This window comes from Ciconia boyciana, chromosome 9, assembly GCF_034638445.1.
Source record: "Ciconia boyciana chromosome 9, ASM3463844v1, whole genome shotgun sequence".
NCBI classification, from domain to species: Eukaryota; Metazoa; Chordata; class Aves; order Ciconiiformes; family Ciconiidae; genus Ciconia; species Ciconia boyciana.
In genome coordinates, this window is record NC_132942.1 from 35,810,827 (window position 1) to 35,832,459 (window position 21,633).

The following is a 21,633-nucleotide window of genomic DNA, read 5'->3' on the forward strand; positions in this document are numbered from 1 at the left end:
TCCTTATAGCTGCAAAGAGAAGAAAGAAAATACCTCTACCTATAGGCACAGAAACAGAACACGGGGAAAAAACAAATTTATTTTCTTTAATTCAGTGTTTATTCAGTTTTCTAATCCAAATTTACAATTTTGGGGCAGTAGAGATAAGGTTTGAAGTGGGTAATATCAATGGTATATACGAACTGAACACAAGCCTGTTTTATCCTCTGGGATCTCATAAATGATTGGCAAGAAGTCTTTGTCGTAAAGGTCAGAACTTGAAATGGCACATCAATCTGCTTGCCAGCTGTCAAGAGTCAACAGGCCAGGAAAGCATGCATCTCTCTCTGTGGTTCAACAATGAAATGGTTTCATAAAGTAAAATTAAAATGTCACATAGAACTACTACAAACATTACATGGTTATCTACAGGTTAAAGTTGCTCTTTAGGGAATGAGCTGGTACAAGTGCCATCATGGCCCCCACAGTTCTTTCTCCTGAATGGTTATTAATTGCCCCTTCAGGGTGATTCTCTAGATGCTTTGAGAATCAGATAGGTTGCACTTCTGCCTTTTTTTTTTTTTAACAATAAGATTGTGGGAAAGTCGTTACAAATTTCTTCACCGTAAGTCAGAGCAGCTTAATGAATCTCTAGTTAACTGTTGTATGTCAATGATGGTCAATATTCCTTTCCATGCTCCACTGCAGAAAAAGGATATTGAACTAATAGCATACAAAGACAGATACCAGATACACTCCCAGCTGCATTCAACTACACTAAAATATTCCACTATTTTTCTTGTCTTTTTCATACATGGCACTCAAATTCACTAAGTAAATAAAAAATACAAGCATCAAGAATGAATTGTTACTATGAAAAGCAGCCAGAAAAGCTTATCTGTGTTACAGAAATTTGCATCAGTGTAAACAAACAACTCGAGAATGCTGTGTGACAGAAGAGCCAATTTGTATCACTGCAAATAGCAATTTGTAGATTGATTTAATGAGCCTTGCTCAAAAATTGTGACGACAGACCCGACATCAGGGTTGCCAAGCTAAGGCACTGGGAAGAATTTCTCCTCCATTTTAACATTTAAACCTTGTGTGTTCCAACTACACTTACTTCCATATCAATATTACTGCTATTAGGACTTGAACAAATTGTCAGTTGAAAAGTGGCTTGCTTTTTTTTTTTAATTACTTGAAAGCTTAATAAATGCTTCAATTTATAATTTGCTCTCAAGGGCAAGACAAAGTTTAAGTTGGAAAATTCTACATTAATACAGTGTTGGTGACTAGTAGCCAATTAAGGACATTCATACTCCATCAGTTCTGAAAGGCAGTTTTTCATTTAGCACAGAAGCAGTTTGCATTTTTAGTGGTTCATTCAGTATTGCCAAACTTAACAAGAACCGAACAGAACAGCTGACACTATATGAACAGCCTGTCATATGTTCTACAGAAGCAGCCTATGTAAAGAAAATATATTAAATATCATTCAGTTTAAAGTGTTTTACAGGAAGGATCTGGGAGTGTTTTTTGCCAACTACTTACTACCCAGACAAAAGCAGCACAATTACATCTCCTAAATACATCAAGATGTAATTGCTTAGGTAGTTGAATTCTAGATTACCTTTCATGCTGCAAACCAAATGATGATGCATCGTTAAAATTACTTAATGCTTCTCTAAACCTTAACCTAACCAGTATCCTGCAGTGGTACCCCCCCAGCTAAGACACAATGCCTGGTTAATTCTGAGCATTTTTGCAGTGTGGCCTTATTGACAGAGTTGTCTACTGCCCCGAGAAGCTATTACGTCAATCTTCTTGGACAGCAGCATCCCAAAACTTTAAGAAATCATTTCAGTACTGTCATCTTATGCTGTTAACACTAATAACATAAGGAGTAGAAGCTAGTGAGACTGAACAGCCCCCCCCCCTTCTTTTTTACCCCCAAATCTGTTGTTGTGTTTCGATTCAGCTAATATACCGCTCAACTTCTAAGTCATGAACACTCTCAACTTCAGTAAAACTAATGCAATAAAGTTACCAGAATTACATTCTCTACTGTTAAAATAATCAAGAGTTCGAAAGCCAAATTCCTGAGTACTGACCAGTGCAAGCAGGGAAATTTCTTGGGTAGTGAGCGAGATAGGATCCCACCATCCATTACACATGCCACCAGCTTAGATAAACCTTTGTCATGTCACAATGAGAAGCACATCTTCTTACACAGATAATAGACTATTGGACAACTGATTTAATAAACCAATACTTTTATTTTTTAGTAAAGCTTAAAAAGCAAATGTCAGCCTTAATTTTTGGAAGATGTAATCAGACCTATTAAATTCTCGTGCTTCAACTGTTTATGGCAAGAACTAGAAAAGCTTCCTAGTGTAGCACTGAAAATCCTTTCTGTAATGCCTCTTATTTGCATCTTTACCTCTCAGTCTTCACTCATGCTGGTCAAGAAGCAACTAACTCAAAAGGATTTAATTTCACAGTGGAGTATCATGCCTCCAAGCAAGCCACTGCATATGACTATGACTATTACTACCTAAAAGAAGAAATAAAACATTAATTGCATCATAGAATCGTAGTTTTGTACCGCATTGGCCGTTTAACACTGATGAAGAGCTGGCCTTTGTACTAGACAGAACTAGGTGCAGGAACTAAAACCTAAAAAGGTGCTGGTTTTGGGTTTTTTTTTTTTTTTTTACATTCTCCTTCTACACAGTTAACATCTTATTTAGTCAGTTTGCAAACTGTAACAGAATAAATCTTGTCTGCTCCATGTCTCTGCTCTGTAAGACTAACTCTGCACACTTATCTATGAATAGAAGCAGTTTTGGTTCACTAACACAAAGTTAGAACATAATTTCAGTACGGTGACAGAAATGGCTGATTAATGTCTTCTAAGGATCAACACTGATAGTTCTGAAAGCTACCAAAATAGTTAAATGAATGCAGTAGACTTAAAGATACTGATTCTAAAACATTGCCCTTTTTGTCCTGTGCACAAAGTGTAACGTATAAAAGACCAGTGCCTTCTTCTTTCTGAAGGCATGAGGTGGTGAAAGCATGCGTGTGGTGGTGCAAATGCTCCAACTGAAGAGGCCAATAATTGATTGTCCAAGAAAAAAAAACATTCACAAAAGTTTTATTAAAAAATTCCCCTTTCACCTCAAACAAGTGAAGCTTAAGTTCTGTACTACTAGGTTATGTTTAGAAAAATGAAAATAATACAGTAATTTTTGAAGGCTATACATTGTAAAATCCCATAAGTCAGCATAAACTTGGACTGTGCAAGCAAATATAGCAAGTATTTCAGATGTCATTTATTTGGTCCATCAGATGTACAGTATAGTAGTAGTATCTGAGTTTACAAAACATCAAATATAAATAACCTGAAACTGTAACAATACACAAAAATTTGCTTCTTACATTGACATACCAGGCAGTACGAGCTGAAAAACTTGAGTAAATTAACAGTTTTACAGTAATGTACATAGTGCCAGTTGAAGTTTAAGAACACTGTTAAAACATGGCACTAATTTGCTTTGAATTTTCTTCTTTACTTGTTCAGGGTGTGAAAAATGTTTAGGACTAGGCTAAAAATATTTTTCTTCAAGCAAAAAATAAAAATGTAGTTACTCAAAATCTGGGCATACAATGATGACCCTTTAACTAAACAAGAGTATTTTTTTTTTGTCCTATTGAATTATACCTAAAAGGTATTTACACAAAAATAACATGCTTCTTCCATGACTGTTTAAGCAAATACTTATCTTTAAGTATTTATAAACTATGTTTTTACTACATTTAATATATGGAATTAATATGGAAAAACTTCTGAAATGAGTCTATTGAGATGAGAGCTTTATCATCAAGAGAAACGGACACAAATTATTTAAGCCAGTGGTTTGGTATTCACTTGGAATAAAGGCCTTAAAATTAGTCTAGTTCTGGACATTTTTCACATCCCAACATAATATGCTGTTACTGTATTACATTATCTGAATCATTTTGTCAAGGGGTATTTGCATGTTCAGTCTAATGCTATAATTTCATCTTGCTCTTCTGTTTGCTCAGTACGCGATCTCTTTGTACTAACGCACTCTTTATCTTCTAGTTTTCTCTTGCGGCTTTTGTTTTCCATATCATCATCAACATTGCTTGAAGTACCTTCATCTTCAGAATCAACAATCAATAGATCGTCCTGATCTGGAGCTGCAAAATACACGTTTTTAATTCAAATGGATACTGTAAAGATAGTCTACTCTCAAACCAAGTTTCATATATAAAAATAAGAATGTCTCTAATACAACAAATACATCGTGGAACATTCTTTATCCACATTCTTTGTCATTCAGCTGCAAGAGTATTTTGAATTTCTCTAAAATTGGTATAAAATGGGCTTTTCACATGGTTATTCCCTCTTCACTAGAGATATGGAAAATATTGAAATAACCCAAAAATACAGGAAATGCATTAGTTAGCACGATTTTTTTAGCATGTAATTCTTCTATTTACATGCAATCTGCAGCAGTCCTTGAGAAAATAACTTTTATACACACTGAGCTGTAGGCCAGCCTCTCTTTCACTAGTGCATTCAACAGAACTCCCACTAGAAGCCATGCCCCCTGAGAGAGAGAGAGAGAACACACAAAGAGAGGGAGGAGTGGAAGGGTAGGCAGACTTAAAGAGCTAAAGGATAACAACGGATAGTATAAAGAAGGGAAAATAGAACCAAACATGAACTTTAAAGACATCTAGTGGATTTTGTTTGTTTTGAAGTACAAATTCACTGTAAAAACTAATTTTATGCTAGTTTTTTAAGATATAATTTGAGATCAATTGTAGCAATACTCTTAACATTTAATCTCCCCTGAAACAAGAGACAAGTGGAAGTGACTACATACTTGTGCACGTATCTTAAATAGCACCATCTGACAGGCAAAGGAACACCAACCAAAAGTGTAAGACAGAACTACAGGTATCTAACTTTCATGTCACAAGTATATGGATTCATATGCTATCCCTATAAAACAGTATGACGTTTCCAGTACGTTAGCTTTCAGTGCTTAAGCATCCCATATTCATTTGAGTTAAACTATTTTGAGTATGTTCACAGAAACACCCTACATTAGGAAGGTAATAGTACTTCTTCCTGGATAGCAAATACTATTTTCTTGCCATGCTTTGCTTGACAGGTGAAAAATAATTATTTTGTAAGCAGATAATAAATACATCATCTTAAATTAAAAAAATAAAACATGATCAAAGACATCCACAAATTAATTTTTAATCTGTAGGGAGACAGTGACAAATTTGGTTGATTCTTTTTTGTCAAGCAATAGTGTGACCATCAGGCAGAATGGGTCTAACTTTATTTAAATCACTGTGCAAACAATGCACTTAAGCTGACACCCCACAAAGCCCTCGTGAATTAAGTATATAATTTCAAGGTGTATTTACTGTAAACCTTTGTAACAATCTTAAATGTGCATTTTGTAACAATTGTAAATGTGCATTTTTCTATTTAATATTATATTTATATACGGAGGCAACTTAAATGCCTTTTATGTCATGTTGGCAAAGTCAAGTCATAAAACTGAAGACACCTATTTTAATTGGACTGCACTACTGAAAGAGTATTTTGTTGTATTTAATATTGACTACTGTTATTTACCTGTTGATGTTGAGGGTTGCGCTCCATCATCACTACCATTGGTAATGTTCTTGGATGTTGGTTCTGATGGCTTAGGGCCAACTTTTTCAGGGGTATCACCAACAACTTCAAATTCTACATCTTTTTCTAGGTCTTCACTGCAGAAAAATCCATATGCTTTTAAACAACCAGGTGAAAATAAAAAACTGTCTTTTTCACAAAGTATGTCATTCAAGTATTAGAGCACCCTGCAACTATGACTAAATGAGAAAAACATTAAAAACCAGGAAAACCTGTTCAGTCCTCCTTTACAATTTATGCTTTCTCTATTCACAAACACTGTTCCACCCAGTGCCATGACTTAAAATGCTTTGGAATGAGAAAAATCGTTACCTGAGCTTACCCTTCTTCCTCAATGTCACATTCCTATTCTCACTGAAAGTGCAGTGTGTTAATTTACCGTGTATAATATGTATATTACTTATCCAGGGTTAAATACACACACCAGTTATTTCAAAGGGACTTCTATTTGCATTGCAGTGTCTGAAAACAGGTAGTTAAGCAGAGGATCTACTACCCCAGCAGGCTGGGGGGTTTTTTGCCTTTTTTTATTTTGTTTTTTAGATGGCAGTTTCTTGCTTGCTGGCTACCCCAAAAGTAAATTTGGTTTTGTACTCTATTTTAAGTTGTGTAATGACAAATTACTCAAACTTTTTTTTTTTTACAACGGTAACTGGAAAAACACCTAAACTCTATAAATTCATAAAAAATAACAGTTCCTCTTTTACCTCTATATTTTCTTTCCGCAGCTTAATCTTTTGAGCTTTATTCATGAATTTAAAATTCTGAGTGGGAAATCCCCTGTGGAACTGTTCTACATACATACACAAAAATAATAATTTCAGAATCCTTACCTATGAAGCACATTGATTAACAGTGTATAGTCCTGGAGGAAATCATCTGCTTGTAGTCGAGTGCCATTTCGAATTCCAAAGTCTGATAATTTCCTGTGGTTATTTGCTAGAAAAATAGTGAAAAACTGCAGTGTATACAGCTATTTATATAAAGATCCTTTACACCTGAATAAATATGATGAAACAAGTACTCCAGAAGTTTTATGTAGAAACATAAGAGTAACATTTGTTAGCTACATGTGAAGTAAAAGCTGACATTTAAGCCTATTAGGAGTTAAAACTACTTATGTTTGACTTATTTACCCCTCGTGCATCATGTTCAAGCACTTCACTATTATTACATTTAGGAACATTTTGGAGATAATATTTGTATTATAATAATGCCTACAAGCATCATAAAAAGACCACAATCTAAGAACAAGAAAATGAACACAACTTGCAAACAGAGGAAAACAACTGTTGCACTTTTATAGCTGAATACCTATTCTTGAAAGGAATCCTGACACTCCAGGTGAAAAGTACTTTATATAGGAAAGCTGAACTGGACATGCAGGCTTGTAGACAACACCACTAGCTATTCTTGCTAGTGCTCTCACCACTTAAATACTTGCAAATCCAGTTCTCTTCAAATATTAGTCTACAGGATGAACACGAAAACATTTGTTATACTTCCATTCTGTGTATCTTGGTTTCTTCCTAGTTTTTATCTACTCTTATCTAAAAAGCTTCAATATGCGTACCTTCTGTTTCTCCTTCTTCTGAAGAGATAAGAATAGTTCCTTTTCCATCATCTATTTGTACATCTGGTGCTACCATAGCAAATTTTTCTTTCACTATCTGAAAAGATGAATACGATTATTTAATCAATATCTGACTTAAAAACACTTATATAAGAATGAACGTTGAGTTATGTTGATTTTCTTACCCTGGCTCATTTTCAGGGATCTGCTGAAAGCCTATACTTTTCTTTTTTTTAAACTTCCACGAACAAAATAATTACACTTGTGCTGTCTGAAACCTACAGGTTCAGATACACTAAAAATGTATTTAGAATACTTCATAAAATGACAGAATTACAAATCAGTTTTGACTATGCAACTGTAATGTGGCCACTGAACTATTCAACTGAAATACAAATTCAGTTTTTTGCTGTTCAGTATGAATAGGCTTTAAAACCACCAAAAAGTTACAAACCACAAACATTCTTTCCCAAGACATACAAGCACACGAGCAAGAAGCACACTGGCTAATCTAGGTCTTCTTGTAGCTGAGAGAAATACAAAATGTAGAGCAAATATGAACAGCTGATGTTCAGTCAAAATACACTGAACAAAAACCTAACTTTAATAATGGACAGTATTAGAATCAAAATGACAGCTGTAGCTAATATTCAAGATTTACCTTATCCTGGAGTGTTAACACAGTAACTTTGTGTACATTAAGTTTCACAGTCACTTCTGGCTTACTTGCACAGACATAACAGTTAGGATTTGGTGGATCCAAAGCACAAGGAACCAATAGCTTCTTTCTGGGATTTGGCTGCTTGTTCAGAAAAATCTTGAGGACAGAAAAAAATAAAACAAGTTATTCTGTAAGTAACAGCAGTCATAAAACCTGTTTTCCTACAGATTTATTCTTTTAGTCTCACAGGTTGTCCTGTTCCCTAATCCTCTTTGACATGCTTGCTGAACAGGAGAAAGTGCGTATTACGGCCAGTCCGCAATGACACCTGTGCTGACTGACCAGCTATTCCCAAATCGATGTGTAACATGAAACAACCATGTTTCAAGTGATGTCAGTCTGCTTCTCTCTCCTGTCCAGCAGCCAATTTTCATTAAATCAGAGGAATTTAATAATCCTTGAGACTTCCACTTCTCTTTTAATTGTGGCTGAAAGTTCCCAGCACATTCAGAATCTACTGAAGCAACAAGTGAGAGACAGTAAAACTACACAACAGTCAAAGCAGGTTAAATGTGACTTTTAAACAAATAATAAATAACAAGAAAGTAAAAGTATCTTATTCCCACTTACCGTTCTACACTGATCTATTTTTCCTGATAAAATCTTCAAACCTTCCAGCACTATCAGACCAGCTATTACTGCATTAGTAGTAGCTATAGCTGGGATAATATTTCCTGCCATTGCTGCAAAATAAGCAAGAGTATGCAGATTTTTAACAGTAAATGAAAATGAGAAGCTTAAATGATTTAAACAAAATGTTATATTTTATCCTTACACTTGATATCAAATCTGCTCTTCATATTCATACTGAAAACATGCATCCTGAGGTTCGCAGCAGAAGTGACAAAATCCATTGCAGAAGGGTCATCCTGACAAGAAGTTAATGCAAAAAGTATTTTTAAATCAGATTACTCATTGGAAAAAGTTTGCAACACATGGGTCCTAAAATCTTAAAAACAGAAAGTTTAAAAAAAAGTCTGTACAATATTCCATTTCAAAGTCAATATACTTCCTCTTTCAGATGGTATGTTTAGACATAGCAGTAATACTTTAAATACAAGTGTTTAGAAATTGTACTTAGTATTTTATTAGTGAATTAGTGTATTAATATTAATCAAATGCCTTATATGTTCAAAATGATGTCTAAATCCAAAATCTTACAATGTTTTATGCTCAGTTTAAAAAAAATGGTGTTTCAGAAAGAAGAAGTATTTTTACTATCTGTTGTAATACTATTACAATACTATTTGTAATACTACTACAAAATAGTAATATTTTGTCCCCCCTATATTTACAGACTACTTTTTTTTTTCTTATGCCAAATGACAACTGACTGCAGGAAGATTACACCATCTCTGGTGCTAAAAGAGAAAATTTTTTTCTTGTTTTTCTTCAGCAAAACTTGTAATATATCACATACCTATCGTCAGAGCTAATTACCATGTACAACTCAGTAGAACTCTTAGCTACAAACTACTGTATAAGAGCATGTTTTAGAGAAAGCTAGAGCAAAGGACAAAATCAAGTTGCATTATTAAAATATTTTCAAATATCAAAATATGACAAATACTTCTGAATTTGTGCTTTTTTAAGTTGGTGAATTAAGTTATTTTACATCACAATAGTAAATCCTTACACTCAGTGAGTTACAAAATACAGAGTGTTTAAAGTATATATTTGTTTACATATGGAAAGTGCTTTCAGTGAGGTGCCAGACATTTTTGTTCTAAGTAGTACTATCTTGGAATGAAACTGAATGAGTCCAATTAATATTTGTACTACATATGTAGAGTATAACTGGTTCTTATGTATTTGGTAAACCAACCTTATCCCATATAAGCTCTGCTCCATCACCCTTCTCAGCCAGGTGAAGCCTCAGGGTTTCAACACTCTTGGAAAATAAGTGCGCATAGCTCTTGACATCGAGAACCTGCTGATCCTTCAGGACTGCAGAAGATTCATTTTGTTGGTCAGATATGTTTTTCTCTTTGGGAAAAGAAAAAAAAAATTAAGATCAGGAATACTTACAAATCCCACAGAAGTTCTCTCAAAGACCTAAGAATTTTCCAATCTCAGCAAAATCAAATATTTTCTAAATTGAAGAACAATATCCTTAAACTACAGTAGCCCAAACATTTTACAACAAATCTGCATTTAAAACTGCAACTATAGCTATACTTATACCAATCGCCTAGACGTGCACAAATTACAGCAAAACGCAGCATTCAGGGATAAATGTATCAATGCTTATGGTAAGGTCTCCTAGAATAAGATGACAGTAGTTTTGTGAAATGTGCATTTTCTACAGCCAATACTGAGTATCTAAAATAACAATTGCAACAGTTTTAGAAAAAACGTTTTCTATATAAATTTAAGACCTCCAGGAATTGCAAAGAATTAATACGTTCGTTATCAGTACTCAACTGTGACAGTGCGAAAATATACGTAACAGAGATGCACTAACAAGCAGCAGGTATGACTTACAAATATACAGTGGGAGGAGGGACAATTACCTTGATTTTGTACCTCAGCCCAGTCCAGTGGCACTGGAGGCTTTCTTTTTCTCCACAGCTTATCCATTGTCAGCAGATATCTAATATCATCTTTGAAAAGCTAGGAAACATTAGAAAAACAAACAAACAAACAAACAAACCCCATTAAAATGAAAGGGGAAAAAAAGACATACTTTATTTTCACATCTGCTGTGAAATTGAAAAATCAGCATTAGATTTGAAGTTTTGATTGTCTCCTTGAAAATATTTTCAACCACAAATAAAAATCAAACTCCACAGGAAAAATAGAGTCAAAAAACTTCTTATTCCCCATTCTCTAACACTTATTGCATAAAGCAGACACAGCTCTGATTAATTTGTGGGGGAAGTAAAAATCTAGAAACAATAGGCCAAACAGTGGGTTCACGTGCCTACTGAAGCCATCACTACAGCTCTTTGTATACTCTCCCTGAGATATTCTTACCTACATGCCAATGCACTTCCAAAGTAAAGTTATTACTACCTATCAATATTACGTTCTATACTCATTTCCTCTATTTATCAACTTTCAGCAACTATTTGGAAGGAAAACTCCTAAACCAGTTTGTATTTTCTTATGCCAGAGCCTAATTATACACAGAAGATGACTGATAACTTTTAGGTCCTCAGATTGGTTCTGATTACACCCACTAAACTCCTACAGAATTCAAGTTCAGCTTTCCATATTAAAAGTAATTTGAATGAAGATTTTTCTGTACAGTATGGACAAGCTGCTGAAGCCATCTGTACAGACGCAGATGGAATGCCGTAAAACAAGCAAGGGTTGTAAAAGACCAACGCTACAGCAAAATTGGTGGAAGTCATAACATAATTGGGTAATTGATGGCTAGCATTAAGTGTCCAAACTGGGTTTTGACTTAAAGCACCTCATACACTTCAAATAAATACATTTATTGGGGTAAAGAAGATACCTTAGTAAAAAGTTTAACTGGATCGTATCCAGTTGATTTAGCCCATTCCTTAGTTGAAACACGTTTAATCTCACCATCTTCATTGGATGCTCGTGCTCTGGCTTCTGCTTCTGCTGGCTCCCCTATTAATAAAGTGTTAACCAATATTTTAATTCAAAAAAAGGAAAATCACATCCAAATATTTCCCCTAGAGTCAATAACCAAAATTATGCAAGGACCATAAAATGGCTTTACTGCGCCTAACAAAAGCTGAATTAGACACAGTGTGACTACTCCTGTTTGCTTCTGCAACTGCAACTCACTAATTTAACTTGATGTCACCTAATTCCTTTATTGGCAGAAACAGTGAACAATTGTTTCCTATGAATTTTCTCCACATGATGTTGCAATTTCATAAATCTCTAACCATCCCCTTTTAGTAGTCTCTTTTCTTGGCTGAATAGTCTTAGTTTGGTTAGAACTTCAACACACACACACAAAAAAATCGTCTTCCTACCTCTGGTTATTCCTATGCAAAAAAATTCCACGCACACAAAGGCTATTAATTTTGTGTTTCTTTCCCAGTCACATCCAGCAATTGCTATCGTGATTCCTAATAAGCAGCAGGTTGATGTTTTCATAAAACTATCTATTAACATGTTGACTGAATGAGAAAAATCAACTCAGACACCATCACTTTGTATGTAAATTTGTGAATGTTTCCCTCCTTTCACCAAGGCATCATTTCATATTTATCTGCACCAAATCTACCTAATGTCTCATTGCCCAGTCATTCTGTATTGTGAAGCTTTCTACGACTTTTTGCAGTTAGTCCTCACCTTTATTATTCTGACTGACCTTGCTTAATCATGTGTGCTGAATAGCTCTGGTCCCATCCCCAATCTGAGACACTCCTCTAGTCTCCATTTATCTCTATCATTTAAGCAGTAGCTTATCCACTTCAGGATCTTAATCCTTTTTTCTCCCCATGGCTGCTTAGCTCCTTCAGGTTCCTCACAAAAAGTTTTTGAGTGCCCCCTGCAGATTCAAAACAGCATAAACCAGATATGCTTGTCCACAGGCTGACCGATTCCTTCAAAGGACCTGCAGAGCTATGCAATGCACTTCCCTGCACAAACGCTGCATTGACTCTTCCCTGATATACCATGTACGTCCACTGATTCTAAACAACATTATCATTACGGACAGTTTGCTCACTACAGACATGAGGCTACAGCTCAGGCCTTCCTATAACTGCCCTGGTATCTTTAAGTAAGTGGCATCGTATCTGCTACCTTCCAGGTATTCCACTTCCAAGCTGTTGTTTTAAGTGAGTTTATATGCCACTCAGCTATTTCATTCTGCACTTCCTGTAGGAACAACCTGTCAGGTGATCACTAGCTGATGTTCAGAGAATCTGAAGAGTTGGAGGATCCTCTAAGTTCCCTCTCCCAAGTCCATTCATCTATCAAAGGATCCAAAAGAAGCAACAATGATGCTTATTCACCTTCACAGTAACTATGGTTACTTGTCCTTACAGGAAAATACTGAATAGCTACAAAAACATCACTGAAAATGGGCATATTTCCTGTGTAGATTAACCTTGAAGTGTTTCAGGCTAAAAGTGTTCAAACACAATCCCTGTATTTCCTTGCAATCCCCCAGCTAGGAGTGGAAAATGCAGAGTGACCACAAACATCACTCAGTTCTCAGTCTTCAGTTCAAAAGACAAACCTCCCAGCTACAGGGACAGAAGCACTCCATCAAATCCAAATACACAGGGGAAAAAAAGGCCACCCTGTGAAGATCAGTTATATTTAATTTGCACTTCAAGCTCACTTTTCACTTCAAGTTTCTGTGCACATGGGGAAGACCGTCTACTGCAGAGGGAACAGGAGTCTCCAAACAGATACAAGCTCATTCATCTAAATCACGTATCTTATACCTGGATGTGTTAACTGGAACTTTACAATTACCAAGTGTATCAATAGTGTGGGTAGAACAGCTGTGAGGAACACAATCTGAGAACAACTAGTGAATGCCACTGACCCATCTTAGACTGTATTAAAAAGTTTTCACAACAGCTGAAGTAATCATTTTAATAATGTTTTAGGCTGCCCACAAGGGCCACAGTTCTGACAGGTGGAACTATTAAACTGTTGTAATTTTGGAGTATTTTTTTCACATTCTCCATGCAAAAACCTCTGGTATGCACTACGCATCAAGTTAACTAAAAAACAGTGGAATTGTTTCAAATACCTAATAAGTGGCAGTACAAGGGAACTAAATTATGCACGGTGTACATGAAGGTCTGTAAGAGAAACTACTGTTAACACACTCCAAACTCTTGTTGTCCAACAGTACAGTAAATGGAATCCTCTTAAAAAGAAAATGGAGCTGAACTCTCTAACCTTAAGAAACGTACAGAAACAAGTCATAATCTCTGAAATAGAACATTTCAGTAACAGGGTTAAGCTACCAGCTTGTATCACACTCACAGGCAGCTTCAGGATCAGCTCTGTCAGGAGAGACTTCTTGATCAGCATCTTCTTCTCCAAATAACTGGCTATATAATAATTAAGAACAACAACACAACACTAGAATTTCATCGTATCTGGTTAAGGACTGAAATATTTGCTAACAGATATATATCCACTTTAGAATACTTGCTATCAGAGTGCCAGTTCATACATTGCTTTTTAAATTGTTGGGATTCATCACATGTGGACTTAACGCTGACAACACAAAATGTCCAATGCAAAAATGAATTTTGCAAAACAGTTCTGCATAACTCGCTCAATAGTTCACCTAGCCTTATATTTATACTGCAGTACTGAATGCATTGCTTATAACCCCTCCATGATCTCAGCAAGCTTTACATCTGGTAATACATGCATTAAACCAGAAAAATGTATTAACTCCACACAGAGGTGAAGAATAAAGTAACCTCAACCTACACTGCTGTGCCAAAGTACTCTGACAGATTTTCTGTCATATTAGAGCAAGGCCTAAGTACTAACCAACCTTCCATCTTTACATTAAAAGAAAAAAGAAAAAACACCCACCCCCAAAAAACCACCCCAAAACCCAGGTCAAAGAACTGGAGGTTTTCACTATAATCCACACTCATTTTAAAAAAAAAAAAAAAAAAACCAAACCGCAAAAAAAACCCCCAAAAGTGTGTGTCCACTTTATTTCTCTGCCTGTAGGTTTAGAAACCAGAAGAGTGAAGCACAGTACCTATTTTCTTCTTTTTAAAAAAAATCACTTACTTGAACAAATACTTAGCCCACACAATGCAATGGATAGGTTCCGATGGCGTATTTCGGATTGTGCAGCCTGGAAAAGTCTTCTGAGTTGGTTTAGGATGACATTCATAACATTCTGTCACTCCCTGGTGAAAAGTGAAATATTTTCTTGTCACACTGTGAAGACTACTGATAGTATATGCTATTACCAGATGAACTGTAACTGTATCTCAAAACACCCAACTCCCTGTTGTCTAAAATAGCCAATGATTTAAACTTAAAGGGACAAGAATAATACACAACCTAACCTTTTTAATAACTGTTACTTGTCCAAGGTAGCCTGCAGTTCCACTCTCTATAAGAGGAACATCAGCAGCCAGACACATCCTGTTCACATGGTTACGGGCAGCTGTAAATCAAGAGTTTTTACAGAAAAATTTGAATTAGAAAAAAAAGTTTTACTTCTCCAAATTCAAACTAGCCTCCTATGCAAACATTTATCTTTAATCTGCCTTATTTCATTATAGAGCACTACACCTTTTTCACAAAGTCAATTTTCCAATTAACACAAAATATATTGACACTATTAAATATAGCAAACTCCTGAATAAAGTGACCCACATACACACAATACTCATTAGTTCCCATAAAGCAGCAACATAGCAGTTAATGTTTGCTTTCAAAACACCTGTAAAAGCACTAACTACACTTTCAAGTTTCTAGTAAAGCACACAAGCATTAGTTAAACTACAGATGGGTTAAGAGAATACTTGTTATTTAACTGACATTGCAGAAGTACTAAGAGTAGAACACATTAAAGTTCTGTTTCTATGAACAAGCAACAGTATTTTCATCTCCAATATAAAATCATAGTGAAAACTTCACCTCTGTTATCCAGAGCATTCATAACCAACGTAAACTGGCGGAAGAACTCTACGTTATAGTCAGGGCTACAGAAAAGAAAAACAATACTCAAAATGGCATATCAAAATTGTTGGTAATTATGCCACAACAGAAACTATACACGTGCAAAGGGTGGACTGATGTTTGTGTGATAAATCACACATATTATAAATTTACTGCTAGCTTTTAACTGCCCCATTTGTCTTCTGACCATTTTAAAGCTGGGTGAAAGCATGAATTTTATGCTGCTGGAAGGAAGCTATTGCAATTAGTACTAATTTGACCAATGAAACAGGCAGACAACGAAAAAGTGATTATACTGCTCTGACCTAATGAGTAAATTGGCTGAGCTGTGGGTAACTGACCTTAAAAACCATCAGCTGAGGCTAAAACGTGCACACTGTAATTTCCATAGCTCATCAGACTGTTGATAATTCATTATACTGTGATAGCTCAATTGGTTTTGATCATGCCTCCATACCCTTAGGAGCCAAGACATGGGATTTTAAAATCTTGACACTTTAGTATCTTTACATTGCATTTTTCTGATTTAAAGAAGAAGGTGGCAAAGAAGAGAGAGTAAAGAGGAAACAGGATTAACGGTTTTACAGTTTCAGGAGAAGGATGCAATGAGTCAGTGTTTCAGTGGCTAATAGCAACATCAGAGTTCAAACCTGAATATTACAGAATATAAATTTTTAAGAAACTGGACAAATATAAATTAAAACATGGGAAACAGCTAATGAAAATCTACATAATCTTGTACTCGTTGGTTATGGATCATAAAGACTAAATTTTAACAGTTTTGGGCATATATAAACAATACTCAGTTACCTATACACACACAAAGGACTTCATTTTTTAAATCACAGACTCAACATTCACATTTATTTTAATCTAATTATTGCTCAAGACATCAGGGCATCCTTACAGTGTAGAAACTTACATAGTAAATGTTGCTAATAAAATGAAAAATAGACACAAGCAAATGACTATAGCTTACTACCAGGGCTTACGAAAACTCATGCAAAATCCACACTCCCACTCAGGTGTGTGGTAGTCTCTTATTTGCAGCTATTTCTTCTTACTGCAGTAGCTTTGCAAAATATCTTAAAGCACACCATTATAGCATTTAAATAACACAGTACTTGCAAATCAAAACATGTAATTAGAGCTTAAAAACAAACATACTTCATGATGCTATCATGGTAAGCTATAATATTAGCTTCTGGATAAAACTGTAACACGCTTTCCTTGGCAACCTAGAAATAAAAAAAAAACAAAAACAAAAAAACCACTTATTATTTCTTCCTTCCTTCTAAAGATAGACTCGATACCAGTTGAGTATCGAGTAAGTTGACTACCTTAAGAGATTTAAATACTTTTATAATGAAATGTTGTGGATAGCCATGATCAACCAACCAACACTTACCTCTTCACAGTAGGAACAAAATTGTGGCATGTTTCTAACACTGTCCATAAAATAATGCTGAGTAAGCAAGACTAGAGCTTTGACTTTTTCCTCACCTGTGATTTTGATCTTCCAACATGTTTCTTTTGAAACAAAAACTGCCTGTTGAGATTGCTGACATCAATAGTATCCAAATCAATCTATAAACACACAAGAGAGCCATTTCACTTTTACAGAAATAGAAGGAACAAAATCATTAACAGAGTTTGAAGCAAATGTGATTGACCAAAATACATAAGCTTTACAGATCCCTTTTCAGACCTGCATACAGGTGTTACATCTGTACTATAGCAACTGTAGAGGCACAAGTGATCACCTAACCATCTTCAGGAATCCATACATTTTAAATCATTACTAACAATGGAACTGTATGTCAAAAATTAAGGGCTACATGACAACAAACTTTCTGAAGAAAGAGTCCCTACTGAAAACGCACTTGAGTTTTGAGATATGTATGCACAGTAGTTAGTAGAAAGTCAGTGACTGATTGTCCTATTTACCATAGGATAAAGATTCCTGAGAATTCATCAGGAGCACAGCATACAAACTCAAGAGGAGATACTGCAGAAATCGGTCAGACTCTACATGGGACTAACCACCCTAAACGCTGGCTCCGTACCATGCATCCCCAAGGTCCAAGGTCCAAGTGCTGGCTACTCAGCAAACTAATTAGTACTCCTACTTTATATTTGGACATGGCTTTGAGCAACTGAATCAGTAAACTGAGGGCTGCATTGTCATCTAATTCATACACTGCAGGGCAAAACCTTTTACTGTTTGTCACCAGGACTAACTGCTTAAGTGCATATTAAAAAATTATGAAGTCTACTTACAAAAAAAAAATCTAATCACGCAATCAGAATGTTTAAAAACATATACCACAGAACACCTGTGATGTACAACATCAAAGGATGCCATGACTGTAATTCCCCTAACAGCCACATTTCTATTATTAATATATGCACATGAACATCATAATTTCAAATGTCTTTACCCCCACCACAAGAATTAAGAAGATTTAATTAGAACTTTGACAAGATTTATTCCTACCTTTGTTGCCGCTACTTCTCCTTTATTTAAACAGTTTCTCTGATCAACCACTCTTTTTAGAAAGTCCTCTCCTGTCCCTAACATTTTTAACTAGGAGGGGAGGGGAGACAATTTTTGTGAGCCTCAGAGATATTCCTCCCATATTCACATAGATAATGCTGACATACTCAACATAGTAACGCTTTCAGCTATATGGAGAGTACTATCAGGCTGACTGTGCAGCGTGAAGTTTAAACATGACCTACTGAGGGTGTTCTCATACACTTTTAATTTTATTAGCCAAACTTGAATAAGGAAAAAAGTATGCCACACATTTCTCACTGAAGATCCTTTGCATGCGAGATCCAGGCTCCAAGATTAAACTTCCTGTTTTCTGAAGGGAATATTTTTAATTTAAGGATTAAGTTTCAATATACTAAGAACTGTAAAAGCTAAAGAGTTTTATTTAAACACTAAATAAAAGCACCTGTGGATATAGAGCAAACAGACAATATACAATGTTTTAGAAATGTATTATAAAGCAGAGAATGGCAATCTTTATTACCCATAGTATCCTAGTAACTACCCATGGTCTTGTATCTTTTCATGAAAATGGTATTTGCCTGAAAACACATTTCTATCTCCTTTCCTTTCTCATAAGACACTCTCAGAAAGCTTGCTTAGTCCAAAGGCAAAAAGCCCGAGAACCTCAAGTGAAAATGATGAAGTGCATAATTCTGTTAAAACTTCCACTACTCAGAAAGCTTTTAGTATTTTAACTGGAAAGGATAACAAGTGACATAAGCTACAACTGAAAACAGTACTACCAAGACCAAAAGAAGCAAAGGAAGTTTTTCTCCAAAGAGAATACTTGAGACCATTAGATGTCAACAGAAGCTTCACTCTAGCTAAGAATAATCAGAATTTAACAGTTCTCTTATTTTAGTAACTTTTATACTGCTCCCATTTTTGTAAGTTAGAAGGAAAGGCCTCAGAACTTCCTAAGAATATATACCCGTGTTCTTAATTCAGACTTGGATTTTGAGTAATTTGATTTTGTTCTTCATTCATGAGGACAACAGCACTACCTCTCAAGAAAGTATACTTAATGAAATCACATATTTGTGAGTTCTCTGGTATTCAAAACTACTAGATTTTTCTTTTAGTATTGTTTTAAAAAATATTTCATAACTTATTCATAAAAATAAAAAGCATTTTCAGGTGTTCAAGTTTGTTAGTACTTAATAACCAAGGAAAACCCTCAACAACATCCCAAACGTTGACAAAAGCACTTTATTCTCCTAATAGCAAATTTCCTCTTTGCGTAACAATTCTTTTTTAGCTCTCGCCTTGTCTTTTGCTCACCCACTCCGTATGTTATCAAAATGCTACTGTCTTGCATAAAACACTGCCAATGATATTTTTAAATGAAGATGGCCCTGATCCAACATGTACTTAAGTTAATGGAGTCCAACCAAGTCGGCCTTGAAAGACAATACAAAAAAAAAGAAACCTATAATAAGTGAAACAATAAGCATACCCTAATGAGATTTATGCTTAATGACTAACTGGAAAGTCAGGAGACACTAAATTCTTTCTATTATAACGGACTGCAGGAGTACACAAATGACATAGTAAGGTAGAAAAAAAGAGGGGAAAAAAACAGTGCAGAAAATGCAGGCTTCCACTCCCCTGCATATGTTTACTTCACCGGTACAATGTTAAAATTTGATAGGCTCTTGGTGGCAGACTCAAATCAAAGGGACAATTTGGAATTACACTTAAGCATATCCTTCAAGTTCTAAAAAGTATTTCAGAAGAAGGGCCTGAGTTGCATGAATAACAAGGCAAACCAGTAGCCGTACTCTTCTACAAGCTGATATAGTTTTAGATAAAAGCTGTTTCTAATATGCTTTGCTCAACAAGCCTGACTGTAAAAACAAACTGCTTACAGCTTGTCATAGAAAACTCTCAGATGTGACTCCTGGGCAGGCACACACAAGTAAAAACGTACTCAAGGAAACCGACCTGCGCTCTAGCTGGATTTGTACTCCCGTGATTTCTTAAAACCATATACTTTTCATAACTACAATAAGAAATTAATAAAGGTCTGGAAACTAGGTAATTAGAGTTTTGCTAATAGTATTTCTCTCCATCCCGCTTTCATTACCACCCTCTCAATTCTGCCCTTCCTATACACATTCAGAGATTACTATCAGGAAGCAAAACCGAAAGCAACAGCCCCGCAGGAAGCTATCGTGACCGGACTTCTAAGACTGACAGTTTTACAACTCGGTATCTAAAAATACAGTTCACCTCCCACGTATTTTGCTTTTCGCTGCAATCCGTCACTGGAGCATTACCCACAGTATTGGGAAAGGCGGCATTTGGCACAACTCGGACTTTAACGAGCAATCAATCGCTGGGCAGCAAACATGGCACACCGCTGTTTCCCAGGAGATTCCATCTACGGGCTCCCAGAGAGGCGCAGCCGCTCCTCCGCCGAGCGATGGCCGGACCCGCCGCTGCCCGGGGAAGGCGGCCCGACCTCCGGCGGGAAGACCGCCCTCTCCCCCGTCCTGGCGATCGCTCCGGCGGGGAGCCCGAGCGCAGCGGCACCGCCGCTCGGGGCGGCCCCGTCCGAGGCGGCGGCGTGGATGGCGCCCGCAGGCCGCAGCCCCTTTGTGGTGGAGCCCGTCCCCCGGCGGCAGGGGTGGCGCGGCGCGGCAGCCTCGCCCGGCAGCTTTGGCGGGCCGGGAGCAGTTTGAAAACACGCAGACAATGCGGCTGGCGGGAGGGGCCGCGCCGCCCCGGCGCCCCCGCGCCCGCCGCCCCGGCCCCCCTCAGGCCCCCGCCCTGCTCCCTGCCCCCCTCGCCCCCCCCCGCCCCGGCCTTGGCTGCGCCGCCGCCGGCGGGCCCCTCATCCGCCCCGGCCTCTGCCCCGGCCGCGGCCCCGGCCCGCACCACGTCGATGTTGCTGAAGCCGGTGAGCACCAGGTCCTTGAGGAGCTCGCAGCCGATGCCGCCGGCTCCCACCACCAAGAGCCGCGCCTGGGCCACGGCCTCCGCCAGCTCGCTGCGCAAGGGGCCCGACACCGGCACGGACATGACGGCGGGCGAACAACGGCGGCGGGCAGAGGGAGCGACTCCGCGCGCCTCTCCTCAGCCGGGCCGCACTCCGGACAGCGAGCCCGGGCGAGACCAGAGCGGCGGCCGCCCACCTCGCCCGCAGCGCCGCCTGCCGGCGGGGAGGGCCTCGGCCCTCTCCCGCGCACCGCCCAGGAAGGCTGCGGCGGGGCCGGCGCTCGGGCGGGACGGGGCGCAGCGAGCCCCCCGTTCGAGCCCCGCTCCCGCCGCCGCCCGCTGCCGCAGGCCGCCTCGGCTGGGGGCTGCCTCCGTCCCGGCACCGGGGGCACTGCCTCGTGGGAAAGGCGGCCCTCGCCTGTCTGCTGCAGCCAGGGCTCGGCCCACAAACCGTGCGCTCTCGGCTACCTGCCATAGCTGGGGAAACGAGT

General features: G+C 37.7%; 1 protein-coding gene across 4 annotated transcripts; it reads right to left on the minus strand.

Moving 5' to 3' along the window:
- Nucleotides 1-3,123: 3,123 nt before the first annotated feature.
- On the minus strand, nt 3,124-21,318 carry UBA2 (ubiquitin like modifier activating enzyme 2). Of its 4 annotated transcripts, none has more exons than XM_072872505.1 (17): nt 21,083-21,318; nt 17,146-17,229; nt 16,810-16,880; nt 15,601-15,665; nt 15,024-15,124; nt 14,740-14,861; nt 13,966-14,033; nt 11,489-11,610; nt 10,539-10,638; nt 9,851-10,011; nt 8,801-8,894; nt 8,596-8,708; nt 7,966-8,121; nt 7,305-7,401; nt 6,565-6,670; nt 5,672-5,808; nt 3,124-4,209 (listed from the first exon to the last, which is right to left on the minus strand). In XM_072872505.1, exons 1-17 carry the CDS (start codon nt 21,224-21,226, stop codon nt 4,028-4,030), a joined length of 1,923 nt encoding a protein of 640 aa, XP_072728606.1. In that variant the 5' UTR covers nt 21,227-21,318; the 3' UTR covers nt 3,124-4,027. The 4 variants fall into 4 exon arrangements, with proteins under 4 accessions (XP_072728606.1, XP_072728607.1, XP_072728609.1 ...); XM_072872506.1 differs by lacking the exon at nt 21,083-21,318 and adding an exon at nt 20,482-20,938; XM_072872508.1 differs by lacking the exon at nt 21,083-21,318 and adding an exon at nt 20,486-20,528.
- Nucleotides 21,319-21,633: the final 315 nt, after the last annotated feature.

Bases quoted from the DNA above. Each gene is read 5' to 3' on its own strand.
- UBA2 (XM_072872505.1), bottom strand. From the start codon at position 21,226: ATGTCCGTGCCGGTGTCGGGCCCCTTGCGCAGCGAGCTGGCGGAGGCC. The intron at 11,611-13,965 runs GTGAGTGTGATA...CTTTATTAATAG, and splicing joins AGCTGATCCTGAAGCTGCCT to GGGAGCCAGCAGAAGCAGAA. The intron at 4,210-5,671 runs GTAAATAACAGT...TGTATTTTGCAG, and splicing joins GCAACCCTCAACATCAACAG to CTCCAGATCAGGACGATCTA.